General features: G+C 41.2%; 1 protein-coding gene and 1 long non-coding RNA gene across 4 annotated transcripts; one reads left to right on the top strand and one right to left on the bottom strand.

The window, feature by feature from the left end:
* Positions 1 to 6,902: 6,902 nt before the first annotated feature.
* Positions 6,903 to 17,559, top strand: LOC111856805 (uncharacterized). 3 transcript variants are annotated; one of them, XM_023837055.2, is made up of 14 exons: positions 6,903 to 7,255; positions 8,430 to 8,759; positions 9,267 to 9,575; positions 10,451 to 10,768; positions 10,928 to 11,063; positions 11,469 to 11,638; positions 11,719 to 12,006; positions 12,209 to 12,526; positions 12,626 to 12,907; positions 13,320 to 13,458; positions 14,528 to 14,688; positions 15,156 to 15,231; positions 16,247 to 16,280; positions 16,588 to 17,559. In XM_023837055.2, the coding sequence occupies exons 1-14, from the start codon at positions 7,195 to 7,197 to the stop codon at positions 16,759 to 16,761; spliced, it is 2,796 nt and encodes a 931-aa protein (XP_023692823.2). In that variant the 5' UTR covers positions 6,903 to 7,194; the 3' UTR covers positions 16,762 to 17,559. The 3 variants fall into 3 exon arrangements, with proteins under 3 accessions (XP_023692823.2, XP_023692826.2, XP_023692822.2); XM_023837058.2 differs by having other exon boundaries at positions 12,206 to 12,526; positions 16,250 to 16,280; XM_023837054.2 differs by having other exon boundaries at positions 12,206 to 12,526.
* On the bottom strand, positions 8,017 to 10,050 carry LOC140579133 (uncharacterized). Its single transcript, XR_011983324.1, has 2 exons — positions 9,766 to 10,050; positions 8,017 to 8,672 (listed from the first exon to the last, which is right to left on the bottom strand). It is a non-coding gene; the product is annotated as an uncharacterized lncRNA (long non-coding RNA).
* Positions 17,560 to 20,354: the final 2,795 nt, after the last annotated feature.

Below are 20,354 nucleotides of genomic sequence, written 5' to 3'. Positions count from 1 at the left end.
GACTTCAATTTCACTGACAAAGGCTCCAGAAAGTAACAGTGTCACTGTAACATCATTTCTGTCAGGGGAATGGAAAGGCATCAATATTCAAAAGCAGGTAAGAGAACATGCATTATCTTGCTTTAATATGTGCTGTGAGGACAATAAAATAGCAACAATGGGTAAACTTGCTGCAAAGTCAAAGTATCAATAAAACAGAAAGGATTTTAACATTATTGACATAATGTCCATTTCTGCATTTAATGATGGAAGCTACATAAATGTAAGAAACTGTGGAATGACGATAGGTCTATGGTATGGTATAAACCCAACAAAATAAAAAATTCTGAGTGCCTGGTTTCCCGAGTGAAAATGCAGCTCCACAATGATATGAGGCTTGTTTTCCTATCTATTGGCTACAGTTTTGGTCTAATCATTGAAATAGAGGCAAGGGTTCAAACAATATAACCTGCCTGACCGTTGACATTCATCTTTACCAGGGGTGTCAAACTCCAGTCCTGGGGGGCAAGAGCCCTGCACATTTTTGGGTTTACCCTCATTTAACACATCTGATTCAACTCATTGCAACTCCTTGTGCTAATTGCCACACAGCTCTTGAGCTGAATCCTTTGTGGAGGAACAGGGAAAGAACTAAGCTACACAGGGCTCCAACCCCCCAGGACTGGAGTTTGACACCCCTGGTCTATACTGATGGTTTTCAGCTTATAGTCTGCAGCGCCATCGCAGGAGTTCAGCACAAACGTATATTGACAAAATGTTAGTATAAAGATCCGGTTTACACCACATGGAAAATAAGAAATATTAAAGGCCCAACCCCAGTCCCCAGGTCTTAGTTACATTAGTGTTAGGGGGTCCCCAACTCTGAGCTACTTTCATTTTAGATTTTCTGGTTCATGAAAGGATGCAAACCCATGATCTATATTTTTCTTATGACCAGATGGGTCATCCAGCAAGTGACTCAGATTAGTGCACTCTCTGGGTGTCTTGTCTGTTTTTTCAGCATATGCTCCAACTGTGGTGACACAACAGGTGTCATTACATTTTAATACATTTTATTTGCAACTTCGCTCGGTGGTTGATGGGTACCAACGTGGTGACACTCCTCCTGGCACTAACAGGGCTGGCTATGAGGATTGTGTCAGTCCCCACAGGTTTGGTGATCGTGGTGAAAGTGGCTCCATTTTCCTTGACTTTGAAAATTGACCTTCCATGACAAGACCTTGAAGGTTGCTCAGGGTTGTGTTGGAGTTGCTGGTGTTTCCAGTTTCATCTCACAGGACACCCTGGATATTATTGAGAGCACGACTTGATGGCCACTCTGGTCTGTACTGGGAGCTGACAAGGATGGCTGCAAGGGCTCTGAGGGGAGATAAGGAGATGTTTGTTAGAGGAATCTGTGATTAAGTGACACACCATCTATGATCTAGCAACCCATGTCCTGCTTACAGAAGAAATGAAGCATTATGCACATCCAAATCTGGTCCTCGAAGAGTCACAGTCAGGGAAGGTGTTGTAACCATCCAGATTGAATTTCGCCAGGCTAGTGGTGAGGCTGTCCTACTGGCATTGCAAGCAATCTTTTTCCAGTCATCCTAACTGACTAGAAAAAATGACTTGTTGTCCCTATCTGGAAAAGGAAAAGGAAGGGTGATTGCCAGGATTGCAACAACTACAGGGGGATAACACAACTCTCAGTGCTGGTTAAGACCCTGCTAGGGTCATCCTCAACAGGATTCTTGATCACTTGCTTGTCTACCAGCTACCGGAGCAGTCTGGTTTTACGCCTAATAAGTCTACCATTGACCGGCTCTCATTGAGTGTAAATGTGTATATCCATAGAGTTTCTTTGCAACCTTTGCCGATTTTCACAAGAGGTTCGACTCAGATTAACAAGCTTCCCTGCGGGACATCCTAAGACTTAGTGAGGGACAAGTCACTGATTTTGACTCTGATCAAGGCTCTCGAGAGATTGAGCAAGGAGTCTGAGTTTGTGAGTTTGCGAGGTTCTATAGGCCTTCAATGACCTCTTGGACACACCCATCAGCAGTGTTTCTATCAGTGGAGAGAATGTCTATTGTGTTGAGAGGTTCACTTACCTTGGCAGCAACATTCAAGTCTCTGGTGCACCTTCTATGAAGTCAGTAGTCAGATTGGGAGAGCATGGGGGGTCATGAGGTCACTAGAAAGGGGTGTGTGGTGCTCCTGACATCTATAACATGATAAAGGTCCAAATCGTTAGAGTCCTGGTGCTCCTTATTTTGCTGTATGGCTGTGAGACATGGACACTTTCCAGTGACCTGAGATGAAGACTAGACTCCAATGGTACTGTGTCTCTTCGGAGAATCCTTAGGTACCACTGGCTTAACTTATGGAACCAATTTACTTAAAGCATGGTAGCTCTAGGACTGTAGTTCTAGCAAACTTCACTGAACTTACAATCATCATGGCCATTCAAAGTAGGTAGTATGCTGCTCACTAGTGAACAGTGCCCCAAAGGTATATATACCTGCATACAGGCATGCAACTATAAAGACATTTGAGAGTCAGTCTAAACAGAGGCATAAAGCAGAACCTTGAGCAATAATTTGTGAGTTTTTGGGTGTTAAAAAAGATGTCAGCATTCCTCTCAGGTGTGTCATGTCATTAAAAAGTAACCGGCATGAGGCCCAAACATCCAACTCTGGATAACAGTTAGGGCACTAGAAGGATTATTTCAATGAGGGAGTACTTTTGTCTTTGGCCGCTAAACTGTCCTTCCCTAGCCGTTTTGGATGCCTGCCATTACTTTCAACTATTAAGCTTCATAGCTCCCTGGGCAAGGATTCATACTGCAGTAATGAAAGTAAGACCTTGATTTATTTGTAGTATGAATTAAATTATCTGTCAGAGAGACTAAGAAATGAGTGCCAGAGTGAATGGTACTTTAAAGTGTGGATGTCAAGTAAAGAACTCTGGCATGAGTCAAATAAGTGATTGCCTGGTCTCCAGATGGATTGTGCCTGGTCATTTTCATTACAGTTTAATCTTTTAAAATGATAACCTTTTGGATGTTTCCAGTTCCATATACCACTTAGGTGTCTATGGCAGAAGCTAGTGGCTTAGTCCCCACGCCTAGATCAATAGTAAGTGAGTTTTTATTAGCTGTTTTTGAGTGGACTGGAAAAATGAAAGTGAAATTAGAGACTATTTAAAAAACATTTATGGGATGTTGTGTAGTGGGAACCAAAGGGGTTGCCTGTTTGTTGTTATGCGTTAACGTGACTCATGGGTCAAGTCCTGTTTTTGCACACATTTATCAGCCCCTGAAGACAGATTTTTCCAAATGCCTACATGGTGTTGCTGTGTAGGACCGAGCCATTTTGGTTATGATGACCTGCGAGCGGTCATTGGATATGGCTTAAATAATCAGTGAAATAACAACCATTGTTAATTTGCAGCCATTTGTTAAAGGGTATTTATTATCCATTAATTGAAGAGAAATCTATTTAGTTGATGTTGGTGTAATTTGAACAGTGTTAATATCGTAATACTACTTGAAGGATCACGAATAATGTAGTTGTACACTTTCACTTAACATATTAATTAACCAGAAACTAAGTGTTAGTTACGAACTGATCCCCTGATCGTTCATCATCAATCAATCATGATGTTTCCTGTATTTCATGCAGATACTATATTTGTTCATGATTTGTAACTGAGTAGTAACTGAGTTACTAAGTTACTTGAGAGCACGACGATGGCCGTTAAATTCAGAGAGCTTCCTTGGAATAAGCATAACATTCGTCTTAAGATGTAGCAGAAGCAGTGCTGGAAGAGGCCTGCAGTATAAACAAGGAAAACTAGACAAGTTTATTTGTAGAGCACATGTTCTTATATAATGGTTATTCAAAGTGCTCTACAGAAAAGGGTATAAAGAAATAAAGTACATAAAGTAGAAGTAGATGTAAGTAAAACATAAGAAAACTAGAAAGAAAAGTGCAAGAGATGAGAAAGTGGGACTAGTGGGAGGAGCTCATTGGTAACTGGTCAAGCGACAAGTCACCTAATACCTTATTTATTTATATTTGTCTTTCATGTCTTTTGTCCCTTTTACTTTACATAGTTTGGGTGAGGGTGGCAGCAGGGGTGGGTTGATGTTGTGTTTTTTTTGAGTTTGCAGGAAAAGTGTTACATAAATAAAGTCTGATTGACTGAAATAAAGTCTGATACGTACAACATTACAACCTGATGGGGTCCGATGCCCTTTAACAATTTGACCACTAGGCCAGTGGGAATGATACGGGTAGTGTGGGTTGGTTATTAGTTACTGAACTGGCCAGAGGCAGAGTGTTGTGTGTTACGATAATCGTTTGTAATAATCACTGACATAAGCATGCGAAGAGAATGAATCTCAGTTTTTCTCAGTATGAATCAGGTACTGAATGAGACCAACGGTTGTCAAGAAGCACTTTCAGAAAGTCTGCTCTCTGAAACCTCAATGAGTGGCATTGATAGCCTCAGGAGGAAGCCAGAATGTGTCATGACTCAACTCAATGTTTTGTTCTGGAAACGATATCTGCATGTGGGTAACTGCTCTGCGACTGTTTGGAGCTGTTTTGCAGTGACAGTCAGAAATTCTGGTCAAATCCTTTTGCTTCTTATTGCATGTTAACCCATATTTCCTATTTTCAATCATCCTGTTCACATCTTTATCTACTGAAGGTGGTTCAAGGACAGCATTGTGCTTAGTGCATCATTATGGTTTCTGCTTTACTTGATAAGTGGTGTTTCCTTTCTGAAAGCCTTTGTTCCCGTACTATGCAACTAAAGTCAGAAGGGAGAACATGATGAAGAGATGAACCTGAACCAGGTCATGAGTCATGCAAACTTAATTGATGATAAAGGGACACCTCATTCTGCAATAGAAGATGTTTTGTATTTATATAATCTTACTTTGGTCGCTTTCAGGATTAGGGCAAATGTGAACTGTTTAGAAAAGACTGAATTATATAAAAAAAACACAATCTAACAATCATGCATATAAAAACTAAAAGTTACATACAATGCACTAATTTAAATGTAATAATTTAATAAGATTTATATAAAGTGTGTTATACTGTATATTGCTTAGACTGCTCATAAATGTGTTTTTCATGTGATGCCTTAAAGCAGGATAAATGAGCATAAATGTGTTATTGACACAGTCAACTTTGATATGGATAAATATCACTGGAAACTGTATTGGAAAAGACCAGTCCTGTGAGTCAATTGCTGGCACTAAAGTTCATAATTATGTAATTTCAAAAGGGATTTAAAAATATAATATCTAACATTAGTAAAAAATGTTTTTTTGGAACGAGTGACAGTATTTTCATTTAATTTATCTTTTTACAATCCCCTGCAGGCTGCACTCCAGCTACGTGGCCTGTGCTGCCTGGGTTGGGGCCCCGGCCCCGGGGCCCTGAACAACCTGACCAGCGATTGGAGGCTGGGGATGAGTTTGTCTTTTTTAATGATATTTGAATTGTTTCAGTAGCATAATCCTGTGCCTTTCTTGATTGGGATGCATACAAATTCTTAAATACCGACCATACCGTACTGTGCATGCTGAACAAATTTTAGGATATTTAGTCAAATTCTTGGAGGATTTTCCTACAGATGGCACAAACGGTCAAACAAAATATTTGTTTCAAACTGATACCTACAGAAAAACCTCAAACGGCTTTTTAGGGATGTGGTTTAACTGCTCTTTCAGCTATATCTGAATGAGTCAGGGTGTTGCCTTTATGGCTGCTCAGCACCCTTTCGCACTTTTTTGACTCAGCATCTTCAGTTTGACAAACATGTCCATGTCAGAGAAACTGCCAGCCACACTGTGAATGAGTGAGGAAACATCTGACAGCCAAACTGAAGTGTCATCCTCTGCTGAACTCTGCCTTTCTTGGAGTCAAGCAATCTAGCATAAATCGGGGGATGCTCAGGTCCCTAATGATGAAACGTGATACCATGCAGGCATTCCAGAAAAATTATACTTGCAGGTAATATATTAGAGGAGAACTGTATCAAAGGAAATGCAATATATAAAAAATACAACAGATATAAAAAGAGCTATTTTCTGGATTAGTCTGTTGCAGAGACAGTCCTTTAGGCACCTTTCTTCATTTGGGTAGCGTCATTGAGGGGAGCAGCCTTTGGGATTTAAAGTAGAGTGACAATGACAGTATTAGACAGGGATGATTAGCTAATGAGTGGCAAAAAGAGAAGAGCTGTAGCATGGAGACTGGGAACAGTCAATGATAATGCTGGAACACAGCCAATGGCAGTGCTGGAAATCAAAAATCATAATGAGAATTTTTGTAAAGGGAGCAATAGCGAATGGGAATGCTCAAGAGTAAATCGCCATTGAGATGACGGGATAGTTTACAGGGGCATAGATAAGGGAGCATTAATATGAATTAAATTACACTGGAACAGAAAATGGATGGATGGGTGGATGATGTTTAATGTATCACAGAAACAGGGTCAAGACAGTGGCTAATGCTCTTCACTGCACAAATATGCTTAATGCAGATACATTACATTTCTGAATGTATGTAGAAGAAACAGAGCAAGATGACACAAAATGGGTGTTCAGTTTAAATGACTTTGAGGCTTTGAATAAATTAAACAACAGTGGCTCCTACCCAGCTTACAAAAATTCATAAAAATGTAAAGTATGGCTTGCAAGGTCAATGTTGCAGCAGTTGGGGGCTGGTGGGTGGGTGTTGATATAGAAATAAAGGGAAGGAAGTTTGCTGATCTGTACAGAGTGAAACAGCTGTGGAAACACAGCCATGCTAGCTGGTGAGTGTGTGAGAGTGTGTCGGGTGCAGTGGGGGGTGACGGCCGGGCTGGGGGGGGAGGGGTGGAGGGCGGACTGAGGCCACAGCCGCTCTGTGGGCTTTTACCCACCATCAGGACAGAGAATCGAGAAGTAAACAGGCATATGCTGCCAATGATGACATTGCTGATCAAAAACTACAGAGGGTGGCAATGAGTTGTTGTTAAGACAGCTTCTCTGTGGGATGGAATTATGAGAGAGATCTCTGCTGGTGCTCTCATCACCTCTGGGTTCCTGTACTGCTGGTCTAACTGTCTGTTTAACTAACACACACACACACACACGCACACACGCACACACACACAGTTAAAAACTTTCACCTCACCTTTCTCTCCATGAGACTGAAAATGGGTGGTTCAGCTCTTCTATTCCTGGGCTTAGTGTTTAATGTCTTGGGTAAGTCTGATTCTAATTTATTGCTAAAGAGGTTTTTTAAATGTGCAAACTGAAATACATGGTTTTCAGCTACACTATATGCATATGCTTTTTACTGTTACATATGTCAAATTATAATATTTATAGTTTATTGTAGATATTGTTATATATAAGCTTTGGAAATATATACAATAATGTAATTCTGCATTCTCTCCAATTTACAGTATCAAAAAGTCATTCTGCACATTTGATTTAATTATATTTTTCTATTTCACTAAACAATGGCTGGTAAAGGTAAATTGATTCATTTTAACTGTTATAAAGTATATTAAATAAGAATTTTGTGTTCTGTAACTTAAGAAATTTTGGACAAAGGACAACATTTTAATACAGATTTTTTTTCTTATTTTGAGTCAAGATTGCATTCTTACAGGTGTTTGTATCTGTTGTAGACAATTAAATCTGCCTACCAGATGAAATCCTTTCAGGCACATTAAAACACATTTTTATGGTATTTTTTTGATACTTCTATTGGAAACCATCAACATAATCCTGTCAGGACCCTATTCATAGAGCCAGGATGCTTCCTTTTTTGAATTACAATGGGCTGTTATCTGGGATGTTATTAATGCACATTTTATTACTGCTGTGGTGCTGTATTCACAACACAATTGCCACAAAGAAAAGCATTTGTTCAAGTAAGCATCCACACAAGCACAAACACACAATATGTCATCAAGCACAACCTTTATACCACAAAAGAACTGAAACTCTTAGTAATCTCAGTTTCGCCACAGCATTCTTTATTCTCTCAGTGGTTATTTACAAATCTGACAACATATCTTAAGGAGCCACGGAGAATATCAGACTGATACCAAAGGACACTGAGGTGCTTGGGGAGTATCAGGACACTTACAGAGGGTTGATCATGTCTTGTAAATCAGAACTTTGTGACTGTTTTTTAAAATGACATGTTAGCAGTATTTTTCATAACTAATGAATAATAATTTAACATGTGAGTATATGTGAATGTGGGTGTACCAAGCTTTCTGCTTTCTCGTTAAGCTTCTTGTTGTTAGCTTTTCCATTCAGGAGGTTCATGTTGACTGGTGAAAATCTTTGCATCACCGCAAAACAAAGACCAACAGTTTCGTTACCCCCTCTGACCTTTTGCCATGTCTCCTGTCTTTCTCAGCTAACTGTTGCTGCTCTGATGTTGAGATTCAAAAGAATGTTGTAGGGGTTCTGGGGGAGACGGTGGTTCTCAGATGCCAATATGTTGGCAAATCGAATATGATGGCATCCTTCTGGACTGAGCAGCAGTCAAGTGGGAATTGGAAGCAGCTGGTTGGGTTCTTTATGAAAGAGGTCCAAGTCAATGATCAGAAGTTCAGTGTTCCGGTGTCTCCAAGCAACCTCACAATAACGATGAACATCACTAGTTTGGAGGATGAGAGGGAATACAAATGTAGCTTCTTTTCTGGATATGAAATTATGGAAGAAACAATGACCCTCACTGTCCTGGGTAAGGTGTGCTTATATCTACAACTATGTGCGTGTATGCTTTTGGAGAGATGGGCTTGCATTTTGGTTCCAAAATGTACCTTCTACATATTACAAGTGAATGTTTGGGGAGAGTTTTGTACCACATTATTACTGCCTATACCCTTGGTTGGCACAGTACACTGTCACCTCCAACCTCTGGGACCGTGATTCCCAACCATGACTCTGTGTGTGGAGTTTGCATGTTCTCCCCGTGTCATCATGGGGTTTCCTCCAGGTACTCCACTTTCCCCCCATAGTTCAAAAACATGCTGAGGTGAATCTGAGTTTCCAAATTACCTGTCAGTGTGAATGGTGTGTGAGGGTGCCCTGGGATGGGATGGTGCCCCATCTTGGGTTGTTCCCTGTCTTGTGCCCATAGGCTCTGGGCCCCTTGCAACCCTCAATAGGACAAGTCATTGCAGAAAATGGGTGGATGTCTATACACTGCTGCTGGATTTGAACCTCCCTCTCTTTCTTATTTGTCAAGCTCGGCCATCAGTTCAGATTAACGAGGCTATGACTTTGGAGAATGGAACGCACTACCAGAAGGTCACCTGCTCTGCCGCTGGAGGGAAGCCGGAAGCTGTGGTCAGCTGGCTGGTCTATGACCAAGAACCCAACAATGTGGCATTTTCTGTAACCACAGAAACACTCCAGCATTCTAACAGCACCTTTACTCAGACCAGCACACTTCACCTACCCATGCATCTTATGCACGAAGGCAATGTGACCTGTGTTGTCAACCACCCCGCTTTGGCCAACTCTACACATGTGAAAGTGAAAGTGCAGACCTTTGGTAAGATGTGCTATTGTGGGATGATATGCAGGAATCTTGTGTGGGTCAGATGTAAAGTTATAAGCAAGCTGATATTTATCATAGTTAAATGTGTGTTCAGAGATATAGCTACAGCCACAGACTGCCTGCTGGTTAAATGGTTAAATGGTGTCTCATCCATTTAGGCTGTTTATACATTTCGGCTGCTTACCGCACTCTCCTATCTGAGCCACTCATGTGGTAGAGCTCAGGCGGCTCTTCCTGAATTCTGGTGATGTCACTGTCTGCTGCTCTTCCAGTCTGCTTCCTGCCTGGCCACCTGTGCCCCGTTCCTAACGTCACAGAGCAGTCTGCACCTCCTGGGCCAAACCCCTCATCCAGTTCAGCTGTGTAACCACACTGGCAGACATACATAAAAAAAAACTTGCGCAGATGCTCGAGTGAATCTGAAAGTAGATCTGATTTGTTTTTTGAAAGAACATTGAGTTTACATCAACTGCTCTTGACTCAGAAATTGAATGGAAGTCTATCCATGGAAGTCCTAATAATAATAATAATAATAAAAACAATAATGGTCCATAAGCACTTCGTGCTTTGGACCCTTAATAATAATAATGACAGCAGTAGCAGCAACAACAACATAATAATAGTAACAGTAAAAATAATGGCAATAACAACAACAACAATAATAATAATAATAACTATGAATACTTGAACAGCATTTTGCAGAAAGTAACCTAAATGTCACTACAGATATGTAATCATATGTTACATATATATGTGGAGCAGACAAAAAAATCCTGTCTGTGGTTTATTCCGGAATCTTTTCTCTCTGTTTTTGATGACTAGTATAGAACTCTTTCCTCTCTTTCTGAAATTGCTGTTTGTTGTTGTAGTTACTCCGGTTGTGACCATGAATACAACTTTGCTTCAAGATGAAGGAGAAGAGTTTCAGGTGGTAACCTGCAAAGCCATGAATGGTAGACCTGCTGCCAGACTTTCCTGGTCTCTGTCTGGAGACACAGCAGAGGCCAGAAACATCTCAATGGACGTCGGAAGTAAGATCGAAATGGACATGGACACAGACACGGAGACGGCCATCAGCTCACGCAGGTTTCCAGCACACCTTCATGAAGGCTGGAATATCACCTGCATGGTCTTGCATCCCACATTTCCCAGTGAGCAGAGGAGGACCGTAACCTTTCCCACCTACCGTGAGTCCTGGGGTTGAGGGAGACCTTCCAGTAATCACTATAGAGCAGATGTAGATATAGGTGGATATAAAGAATCTGTTTTCCAAAGCTGAGAGCGTAAACGTATTTAAATGACAAATAAAGATGGATGTGAGATTTATGCATGTTCTGGGAACCCAGGCTTTTCAGCAATGAGGGTGCTAACCCCGAACGGTGTGGCTGTGCGACACGTCTTGGTGGATGAAGGACAAAGCAACGTGACCTTTCAGCTTGAAGTTACAGGCAATGTGCCCCGATACCAAGTCAACTGCATCAAGTAATCCCTGATTTCACCCTCAGAAGAATGTTTTTTCAATTATCATTTATTTTTTACTGTAATTATCTTTCAAATGGACTTTGTATTGAGTATTGAATGAAAATTCCATTCTTTAATAAACAATTTTGTTTATATTGTACCTTACTTAATATTTGGTATCACTAATGATGTATTAAAAAGTGTTTTTTGTGAGATGTCACCCATTTGGAATGAGAAACAAAAACCACAGAAGATGAAAAATGGACAGAGGATGGCGCTGTGCTGAATAACCTTCTCGTGAAAACAAACGGCCTGCTTCACGCCCTATGCGACATCTGCTGTGCTGTTTACAGTGGACAGCCTGAGAGAAGACCTTCTTGGGCCATTTTAACTGGATGTGTGTTTGTGTTCTCTCTTCCTCCACAGAGAAGATGGGCCCCTCTCTGCAGATATGAATGTGATGGGCAGCTCCTTGCAGGTGATGGGGCCTGTGGGCTTACATCACGCTGGAAAATACAAGTGTCAGGCTTCCTATTACAACCACAAAGCATCAGTGGAGCTAGAAATGCAAGTAGCCCCTAGAGAAGTGCAAGAAGGTACAGTACAGTAGCCTTGTCCTGTGGTTTCTAGCCCTGGTTTGCTTTCCTCACTAAAGCTTGCTCTCTCTCACCCTTAGCTCCAGTTGCTCCAAATGTTACTATACAGACCTGGGAAGAAACAAATCACAGGATCATCCAGTGCTCTGCTGCAGATGCCGTGCCAGTGGCTAACGTGTCCTGGGTCCTACCTGAGGGTCTGCTTGCCACTATCAGGCCTAATTCAACGCTTCAGAATAGCGCACATACTGTCAGTGTCGCCTTGCTATTGCCTGTATGCTTATCTGAGGAGCACCGAGTCCAGTGTGTGATAGAGCACCCTGCTCTCTTAGAAACAGATATCAGGGAGATGACGATTCCAGCATGCTGTGAGTATGCACTGTCAGGCTCAGCAATAACCTGTAAATGTCACCGTTTCTGCAGCAAATCTGCTCTCCTTAATAGTTTCCACTCAAAACCAAAATGTTACTGTCTGCTTCTCTGAAATGCAGCTCTACTGTCTTTAGCCAACAGAATGACTGATAGGACCGGCCACTCTGACCTTTGGCCTGTTGTATGTGTTTTTAGTAGCTGGCCCTGAAGTTAATGTTAGCATCACTACCACACGGGAAAATGGGACGCGATACACTCTGGTAACGTGCAGAGCCGATAGCAACAAACCTGCAGCCACAATCACCTGGAGTCTAAGCGATGATCATGGAGGCAACAGCATCAGCTGGTCTGAGGGGGTCCAGACTGCAAACTGGACCTCCCCCAGTGGGTCTGCCACAGTCGTCAGTACGGCTCCAATTCCCACCCTGTCATTCTTTGGAAGGACTCTGGCCTGTATAGTTACCCACAAGGCTCTAGCAGAACCAGTGAGGAGAGAAACCTGGATACCGGCAGTTGGTAGGTTTTATATGTGAAGAATGGTTCGCTGTACAAAGAAAGCAGCATTACTACACATTCAGCAGAATGAGCCTCTTTATTCTTTCTGTTTTTCTTCAGATCCCCCTAAGCTGAGTGTCTCGTTCATCATGCATCCCAATTCCCCACTGTGTCTCATTGTCTGCGAGTCCAGCTGGGAAATGGGCACATTTAATCTCTCCTGGGTCCTACCTTTGAATAACACGGGCCGAGCTGTCCAGCGCTCAGGGAACGTGACGGGTCGATTCTGGGCTAACAGCACTTACGAGTTTCTTCTGGACCTCCACGAGGGGCAGAACCTGACCTGCCAGGTTAAAAATGAGCACATTTCTGCAGAGAAGACTGTACACATTCCTCAGTACTGTAAGTTCAGCAGGGCTAACTGGTGTGTCGTTTTCATACATGTCATCACTGAAATCCATATTCAAATTGGCAGTGAAATTAGCTTCCTCCTAGGATTTTACTGTCCTTAGTCACTGCATTCCTTCAATGAAAACAATCTAAACACCAACACTGCCGGGTCTCACAGCAGAGTTTATTTCTGCTGATTTATGAGCCTGTTTTCACTTGTTTGGCTCCCTCAATTTTTCACGACACTACAAACACAGCACTGTTACTTATAATATGTGTCTGTCTCTCTGTCTGTCTCGTTTGCCTAAACTGCTGCTCAAAGAGGAAACCACAGCAGACCACAGAGACTCGATGTTTTTTTTTTTCCTTTCTAGATTTGTTGGTTGTTTTTTCCTGTTCATTGACCAGGGTGTTACCTTCACAGATATCTCCTCCCTCAAACTGCTGAACCCCGTTTCAAGCACGGCAGTACAGAGAGTATCTTTAAAAATGCATCTCCACAATCAGAGGATCTCGCTGAAAGTCTGCGGCAAAATCCCAGCATTCAATATCACATGTGTCAGGTCAGCCTACCTTCCCATACTTACAGAGCTGAAATGAAGTACATATCTCCCTTGACCTGGTCAAAATACTGGTACCTTTAGTTTTAAAGTCAGATCCAAAGGGATTCCTCTGCTGCTCTCTCAAACACAGCACTGCTGCCATTAACAGCACCATGACTCTGTTTTAATTAATGCTCATTATCACTGCATCTGTCTCCTTAACACCTCTGAAAACTAGCCTCATTACAACCATACCTTTACTGTTATTTTCATTAGTTACACTTCTTAGAATAATGCAGCACTCTGGGAAAACAGGCTGCATACAAAACTGATGAACACTGAACATTAACAAAGTAAAAAAAAATCGTTATTGCCGTTCCATCACGCTGCTACCCTTTCCGCGCCAATGAAACTCTATTTTCTTTTATGCTAAGCAACTTTCATTAATAGTACTCTACTCTGCAGTTTAAATAAAGAGCAAACTGTCTTCACATAACCACTGACTTTCAAACCACACTGCTCTCATTACCAGTGCCGCCACATTCATTGACATCCTGGCACTGTAATTACTACTGCAGCTCTCACTGCAAGGGCTTGCAAGTTCACGTTAAAGTTTTCATGTCTAACCCTATACCGATAGTAAAATTTTCACAAAGCATGTTTCCTGACTGGAACTTCGACTGGGTTCTGAGATTCAGTTATCACATTGCAAGGATGAACCGTCATCAGAAATTATCTTTGCAGCTTAACACCTTATTGACTGGAGATGCACCACAACAATGTTATTTCTGAATGTGGTCCTTGGGACATTTTCAGCCAGGGAATATGACAGCAGACTAAGAGCACTGCTTGAGTTATTCATTAGGGCAGGGGTTCAGCAACCCTGTCATGGAGTGCCAATATCCAGAAAGTTTTCTATCTTACCTGATGAATTTCTATCTGCCTGAGATCAGGTGAGGTTCATCAGAGACCAGGTAGGATGGAAAACCTTCTGGATACCGGCACAGCAGGATCAGGGTTGCCCACTGCTGCATTAGGAGAATCCTGGCATTTAACTGCTCCTCTGTGTCCTTTACATTGCGGGTCCCAGGAGTGATGACTCACCTGTGAGGACTAAAGGTGCCGCAATAGTCTTCCCGTCCCCGGTGTCCCTACACGATGCTGGCCTCTACACCTGCCGAGCCTCCTTCCACCACCACTCCGCGACCCTCTCTGTCCAGGTGGAGGTCACCGAGGAGGACCAAGAGCTCTGTAAGTGCCCAGAGATGTGCATCAAGCCTCAGACTGCCCAAAAATGAATGTGCAAAATTGGAAATTACTAACATTTTCTTGACATTACAATAGACATCTGGGAGAGAACCTTATGGCACCCTTTGCCATAAAAAAACAAGAAACCTTACCAACACACGTCAGTCTTGTATCGGCTGTTTATGATGTTGCTTTACACACTACGTATCCTGATTTCCAGATTTGTAATGTCCTGAAGTAAAACCACTGCATCTACTTACTCACAGCTCTGCAATTCCCTTTCCTTATCCTGCTACATGTGTTAAAATTACTGCCAGTACAATTATTGCTAAAATTAAAGAATTCTGTTTTGAATACTGATTTTACTATTATTTTTAGTATTTAGTATTTGAATACTGTTTTTTTATGAAACTTTATTATTCTGCTCTTTGAATGTCCAAAACTCTCTTTATGCTTTGCTCCAATTACAGGGAACATTTTCATCATATGTATTCCAACGGCGCTTGCAATCGCTCTCATCCTCATCGTGTCTACCTGCGTCCTTTGGTGAGTTCTGGTCTAAGTTGCATACAGTCACAGGTAAGATATCTACAGGTACCACAACGGCCTGACAAACAGGAAGCCATGTTCCATCAGGGTGATCTTATCAGGCCTCGGCGTAACCAATGTGGTGCCTTCTATTCATAAACAGGAAGTGGTGTGGGTGTGGCTAACATGTGCACTGAGCCCTGGCACGACATGTGGTCAGACACAGTCGGGTTAATCCTGTCTGCTCACAGACATCATTTACCGTGATCTATTGCTTGCAGGTTTTTACAGACAGGTTTCCTCGATCTGGTATCATGGCCTCTTTTCTTTTAGTTTTGAATCCAAATTGCACAACATTAAGCTTTGGTCCATTTTTTCGCTCACGTCTGTGTAGTACTTAGGAAGTCAAAGAAAATGTTTCAAGCTATTTATCTGGTTAGTATATATTTATTTGCTCAGAAAATAATATAATTTAACATTTGAACATGCATGTTAACCGCAACACAATAAAAAACAATTTCTTCTCTTCTGTAAAATGTTATATATATCTTTTTGGATGCCTAAATGAACTTCAGTTCCCAAACCTTATATCTCTCTTAAGTCATCGAATGAGTCTTGCTATTTATCGCAAAGATCTTTTACTTCAATGTGTGTATGTAGCTATGTATATATGCATGTATATATGCATGTATGTACTTTAAATCAGAATAGAATTTCCTGCTTACATTATGCCTTTGGTGCCCATTCTGTGTTGCTGGATGTTGGAGGTTAAACTTTTCTCTTTCTTCTGGATCCCATCACCATATTAGCTTATTCACAAATGACTTGCAGGCACAGACTATACAGACTGAAAATTAAGTTTAGGAGGTCCCACAGTGGGTAGTTTTTTATTGAAGTAGAAGCAATTTGGTTTAGGTATATGGCATGTAGATGTCTATATATGTTTCTTAATGATTTTTATACCTTGCTTCTTAACCTTTCATTTTTTGTGATTGATTGATTGATTAATTATACTACATGATTTCTGTTTTAGCAGGAGGTATAGAGGTGATTCTTCAACATCTGTGGTAAGCATTGTATTATTGCCTTTGTTGCAAGTTCACTCTTCAAAGTTCTTTTCAACTTTCCCTTACGGTACTTGTTGACTATGTTGTGAGGTTTGTTAGAAATGTGATGGTTTTTTTCAGGCTCTCCATGCTCTCAGACATAGGATACGTCAATATGCACTTAGTGCAGCTGTGTTATATAGCAACTGTGGTCAGCACCATTACAATGCAGTTCTTTTGTTTTCTCTTTTCTCTCCCTTCCTTCTTTTTCTGCGCTCTGCCCCCCTCCTAACCGCATCTTGGTACTGCGGCGCCCCCCTGCTCCCAGGGCTCGTCTCAGAAGCACGATTCCCTGGCGGCGCTCACCTCCCTTCTGGTCGAGCACCGCTCCCCGGAGCTGAAGAAGCCAGCGGCACAAGCGCTGGTGCCCGACAAGAAAGGCCCACTGTACCCAGAGCTCGTCAGGTACTCCATCGTCATCGACATCAAGAGCACCGTGTGAGGCGGGGTCCGGCTAAGGAATGTGACCTCTTTCGGGACGGAACTGGGGTCCTGATTCACAGCAGCAGGAGGCAGGCGGCAGAAAAATGGCCAGACCGCGGTTTGAAAGTGTTACGAATGTATGTATATTAAGAAGTAAAAGAAGTCGGTGACATGTATGTGACAAAATAGGGGAATGTCATGGACATCCCAGTGGGAGTGGTGGCCTTTGTTATCACAGGGATTTCAGTGCCTTTGATACCTGCTCCTGTTCTGTTGATGGTGTCCCATCGAGTTGGATGTTGGCCTCTATCCATGATTAAAAACAGCAGAATGTCTGTATGTAATCAGGCTGACTAACCGTATCCATCTCAGACACCACTGTGTTGTTCTTTGCCTTTTTTGTAATCCTCGATAAAAGATTCTTTCTTGATGTTTTATGGATTAACCTCAATGGAAACATGCAATAATGCGACTCAGTTCCTGTTCTCTGCTTGGAGGAGCAACAGAAAGAGGCTTTTTATTCTTATTGTTATTTTTTTTGTTTTGTTTTTTTCCACACAGAAGTTACTCAGTTTCTGTATATTAGCATTAGAATATACAAATATTGCACAACCTTTCTCATAAGGGCTTTTAATATTAAAAATGACAGATTTTGAGCCTGTTTACATAGCATTGATTTCCGTTTGTACTGTATTCATTTTTTGTATGTGATTATATTTTCTAGGAGATCTCGAGCATTATTAAGGTAGAGGCAGGCGCAATTCACAAGTTGATGTATTACTTGTTTCTTCTTGAAATAAAACTTTTTTTAACTTTGTGAGCATTGAATTCAACACACAATATTCATACTAGATACCAAAGAACAGTAACGTGCTCTCCCTCGCACACACACACACATACACAGACACACACACACACACACACACACACACAGGTTTGTAATTATATCTTTGTGGGGACTCTCCATTCATTTCTATGGGGAAAACTCTAATCCCAATATGATGACCTTACCCTCTACCCAGCCCTAACCTTAACTATAAGTAACCAAACTAAATATGAAACAGTGTGTTTAGGGGAGAACGGTTGAACATTTGGTCCCCACAATGTAATATAAACATAATTCACTCACACACACACACACACACACACACACATACACACACTAATGTGGTTGCAAGTGACAATAATGAACGTACAACTAGCACATAAACCAACAGTGTTGGCCTGCTTATCTTCTCCTTTCATCATTTTATCTTCCAGCTTCTTAACCAATGATTGATGTGCAGTTAAATAAAACTGCTACAGCCAGCCCCAGATCACGAACAAGATACGATGCCTGTGTCTATCTTTAATTCTATCTATAAGTCTGTATAAGTCTGCCTTGAATTTGTAGGCAAGTCAGAAAAATAATAATACAGTACATAATAATGATAATAATTATACTGTAATAGTAAAAGTACATATGATACTGTACTGTACCTGTACTGTAAAGTACATATGATACTGTACTGTACCTGTACTGTAAAGTACATATAATACTGTACTGTACTGTACCTGTACTGTAAAGTACATATGATACTGTACTGTACCTGTACTGTAAAGTACATATGATACTGTACTGTACCTGTACTGTAAAGTACATATGATACTGTACTGTACCTCAAGCTAACAAACTGCCGAAGCTGTGCAATATTTTCACAACCGTCACAAAGGAGTGCATGCATTCATTTTCACAAACTATTGTATTTAACCTAATTTTTTAATATAATGGGCTTTATGGCAATCTCTTCGTAAGTATGAGTTGTCCGTAAGTTGAACATTCTTACCTGGGGACTGCCTGTATCTCTAACTTGGTTATAGATTATGAATGTGTCTGTATTCATCCCCCTAATCCACCCAGCCTTGTGCCCTGTGTTGCCTGGGACAGGCTCCAATTACTGTCCAGGATAAGTGGCTCATGGATAGATCTCCAAAAATTGTGCTGCCTAACTTCATAGTTTTGGAGAGAATTATAGAGAATTATATACAAAGCTGCATGCATATCTGTGTGATGATACGCAGGGCAACTTTTTGAGCAATGTTGCCGGGTACTTGCTAACCATCTGAGACAAAGGACAACTTATCTTCATCTGGATGACCATGAAAAGTTGCCCACTGCCAATCAAAGTTTTTCAAATAGAAATTTGTTGCCCCGTGTATCGTTACTAGTGATGGGCAAATGAAGCTTGATGAACCATTTGCTGTATTTTTTGATCTCACTAGATGGCGCTCTTGGCTTGCTTCGGGGCATGGTTTGAACCTTTTTTGAACAGACAGCACCATCTAGTGGAGTCAAAAAATACATAAAATGGTTCATATGTATCATTTTGCCCATCACTAATCATTACCCTTACATTTTTACACTTATCTATCTGTACAAATGTTTACTGAAGCATTAATTCCCCATAAACACTCATCCAGTGCAAGTCTTGGCAAGGCCTCTCACAGATGTAATTCAGGTCACAGTGGTGACTTTTTAACTTGTAACCATTTGGTCAGAAGTTTGGTTGTAAAGCAGAGGGATACATCTGCTGATTTTGCAGACTTCTGCCAGTCTGGTGCTTTCATCAGTGGCTTTCAGTTGTTAGACGTCACATGGCTTAATGCCATCGTAACTGGTGTTGTCACACTCCCCACTGGAATTTTCATAGACACTTCAGTTCGTGGTCTATGATCTGATTTATCCTGTCACATAAACTTCACCCAGATGCAAAGATGTTATCTGCTAAGTCACAGCTGCCTGCCCGCAAAATATTTATTACATTTGGAATTAACAGCAACCAATATATTTTAATATCTGTCTCATACAAAACTGACTTGGTTTACTTTGCAATTGAAGTGACACAATGAGGTAACAGGCCTGGGTTTGTTTACATGGATTGTTGCTGTGTCTCTGTTTATGAGTATGAGTAATTTTAACTAAATTAGTTAGTACAAAGACAAAAGGTCAATAGTGTTTCAAAGTCATTTTGATGCCAGCACATGAGTGAATTCATTAGTCTGACACAATTTGGATTGTGACACTGATGGTCCAGTAAGTGCATGCTAAGCAACTTGCAAGAAAAAACATCACTGAAATAATGATTTTCTGTCACAAGAAGTGATACCTCAGAAACGGCATGGGCGGCAATACAGTATCGAACTTGTAAAGTGTACAATAAAATCTCATTTCCACAGTCACGGATGCTATAAAGCCCTTTGGTGAAATATTTCTTTCTCACAGTTAAATAATAAAAATGCCTGGACCTGTGTTTTGGCCTGGAGTTTTGCCAGGAGGGGTTTGGCCTGTTGTGCCTTTAAGTAGAATATTTAATCAAAGATAAAATGCTGCAAGATAAAATTATTACCTAAGCATATGATAATAATAATCCATCAATCCTCTGTGAGCACTTCTGCAATGCGGGGTTTCAGAAAAGCTAGAGAATATTCTAGGAAGAACAGGACAGAGAACAGTAATCTCAGCAAATACACACTGCAGACAACATAGAGCAACCATCCATTCAGCTTCCAAATGGCTTTCCTGGATGGGCTATCAGTGAGCTCCGAGCCCATGCCAGGCAGCTTCGGGCACAA

This window comes from Paramormyrops kingsleyae, chromosome 17 (assembly GCF_048594095.1).
Source record: "Paramormyrops kingsleyae isolate MSU_618 chromosome 17, PKINGS_0.4, whole genome shotgun sequence".
NCBI classification, from domain to species: domain Eukaryota; kingdom Metazoa; phylum Chordata; class Actinopteri; order Osteoglossiformes; family Mormyridae; genus Paramormyrops; species Paramormyrops kingsleyae.
This window is presented reverse-complemented; position numbering and strand designations above follow the sequence as displayed.

Excerpts from the sequence above, each read along its gene's own strand:
- LOC111856805 (XM_023837054.2), top strand. The coding sequence starts at position 7,195 with ATGAGACTGAAAATGGGTGGTTCAGCTCTTCTATTCCTGGGCTTAGTG. Across the intron at positions 7,256-8,429 it reads CTTAGTGTTTAATGTCTTGG|CTAACTGTTGCTGCTCTGAT; the intron begins GTAAGTCTGATT and ends TGTCTTTCTCAG. Across the intron at positions 16,281-16,587 it reads GTGATTCTTCAACATCTGTG|GGCTCGTCTCAGAAGCACGA; the intron begins GTAAGCATTGTA and ends CCCTGCTCCCAG.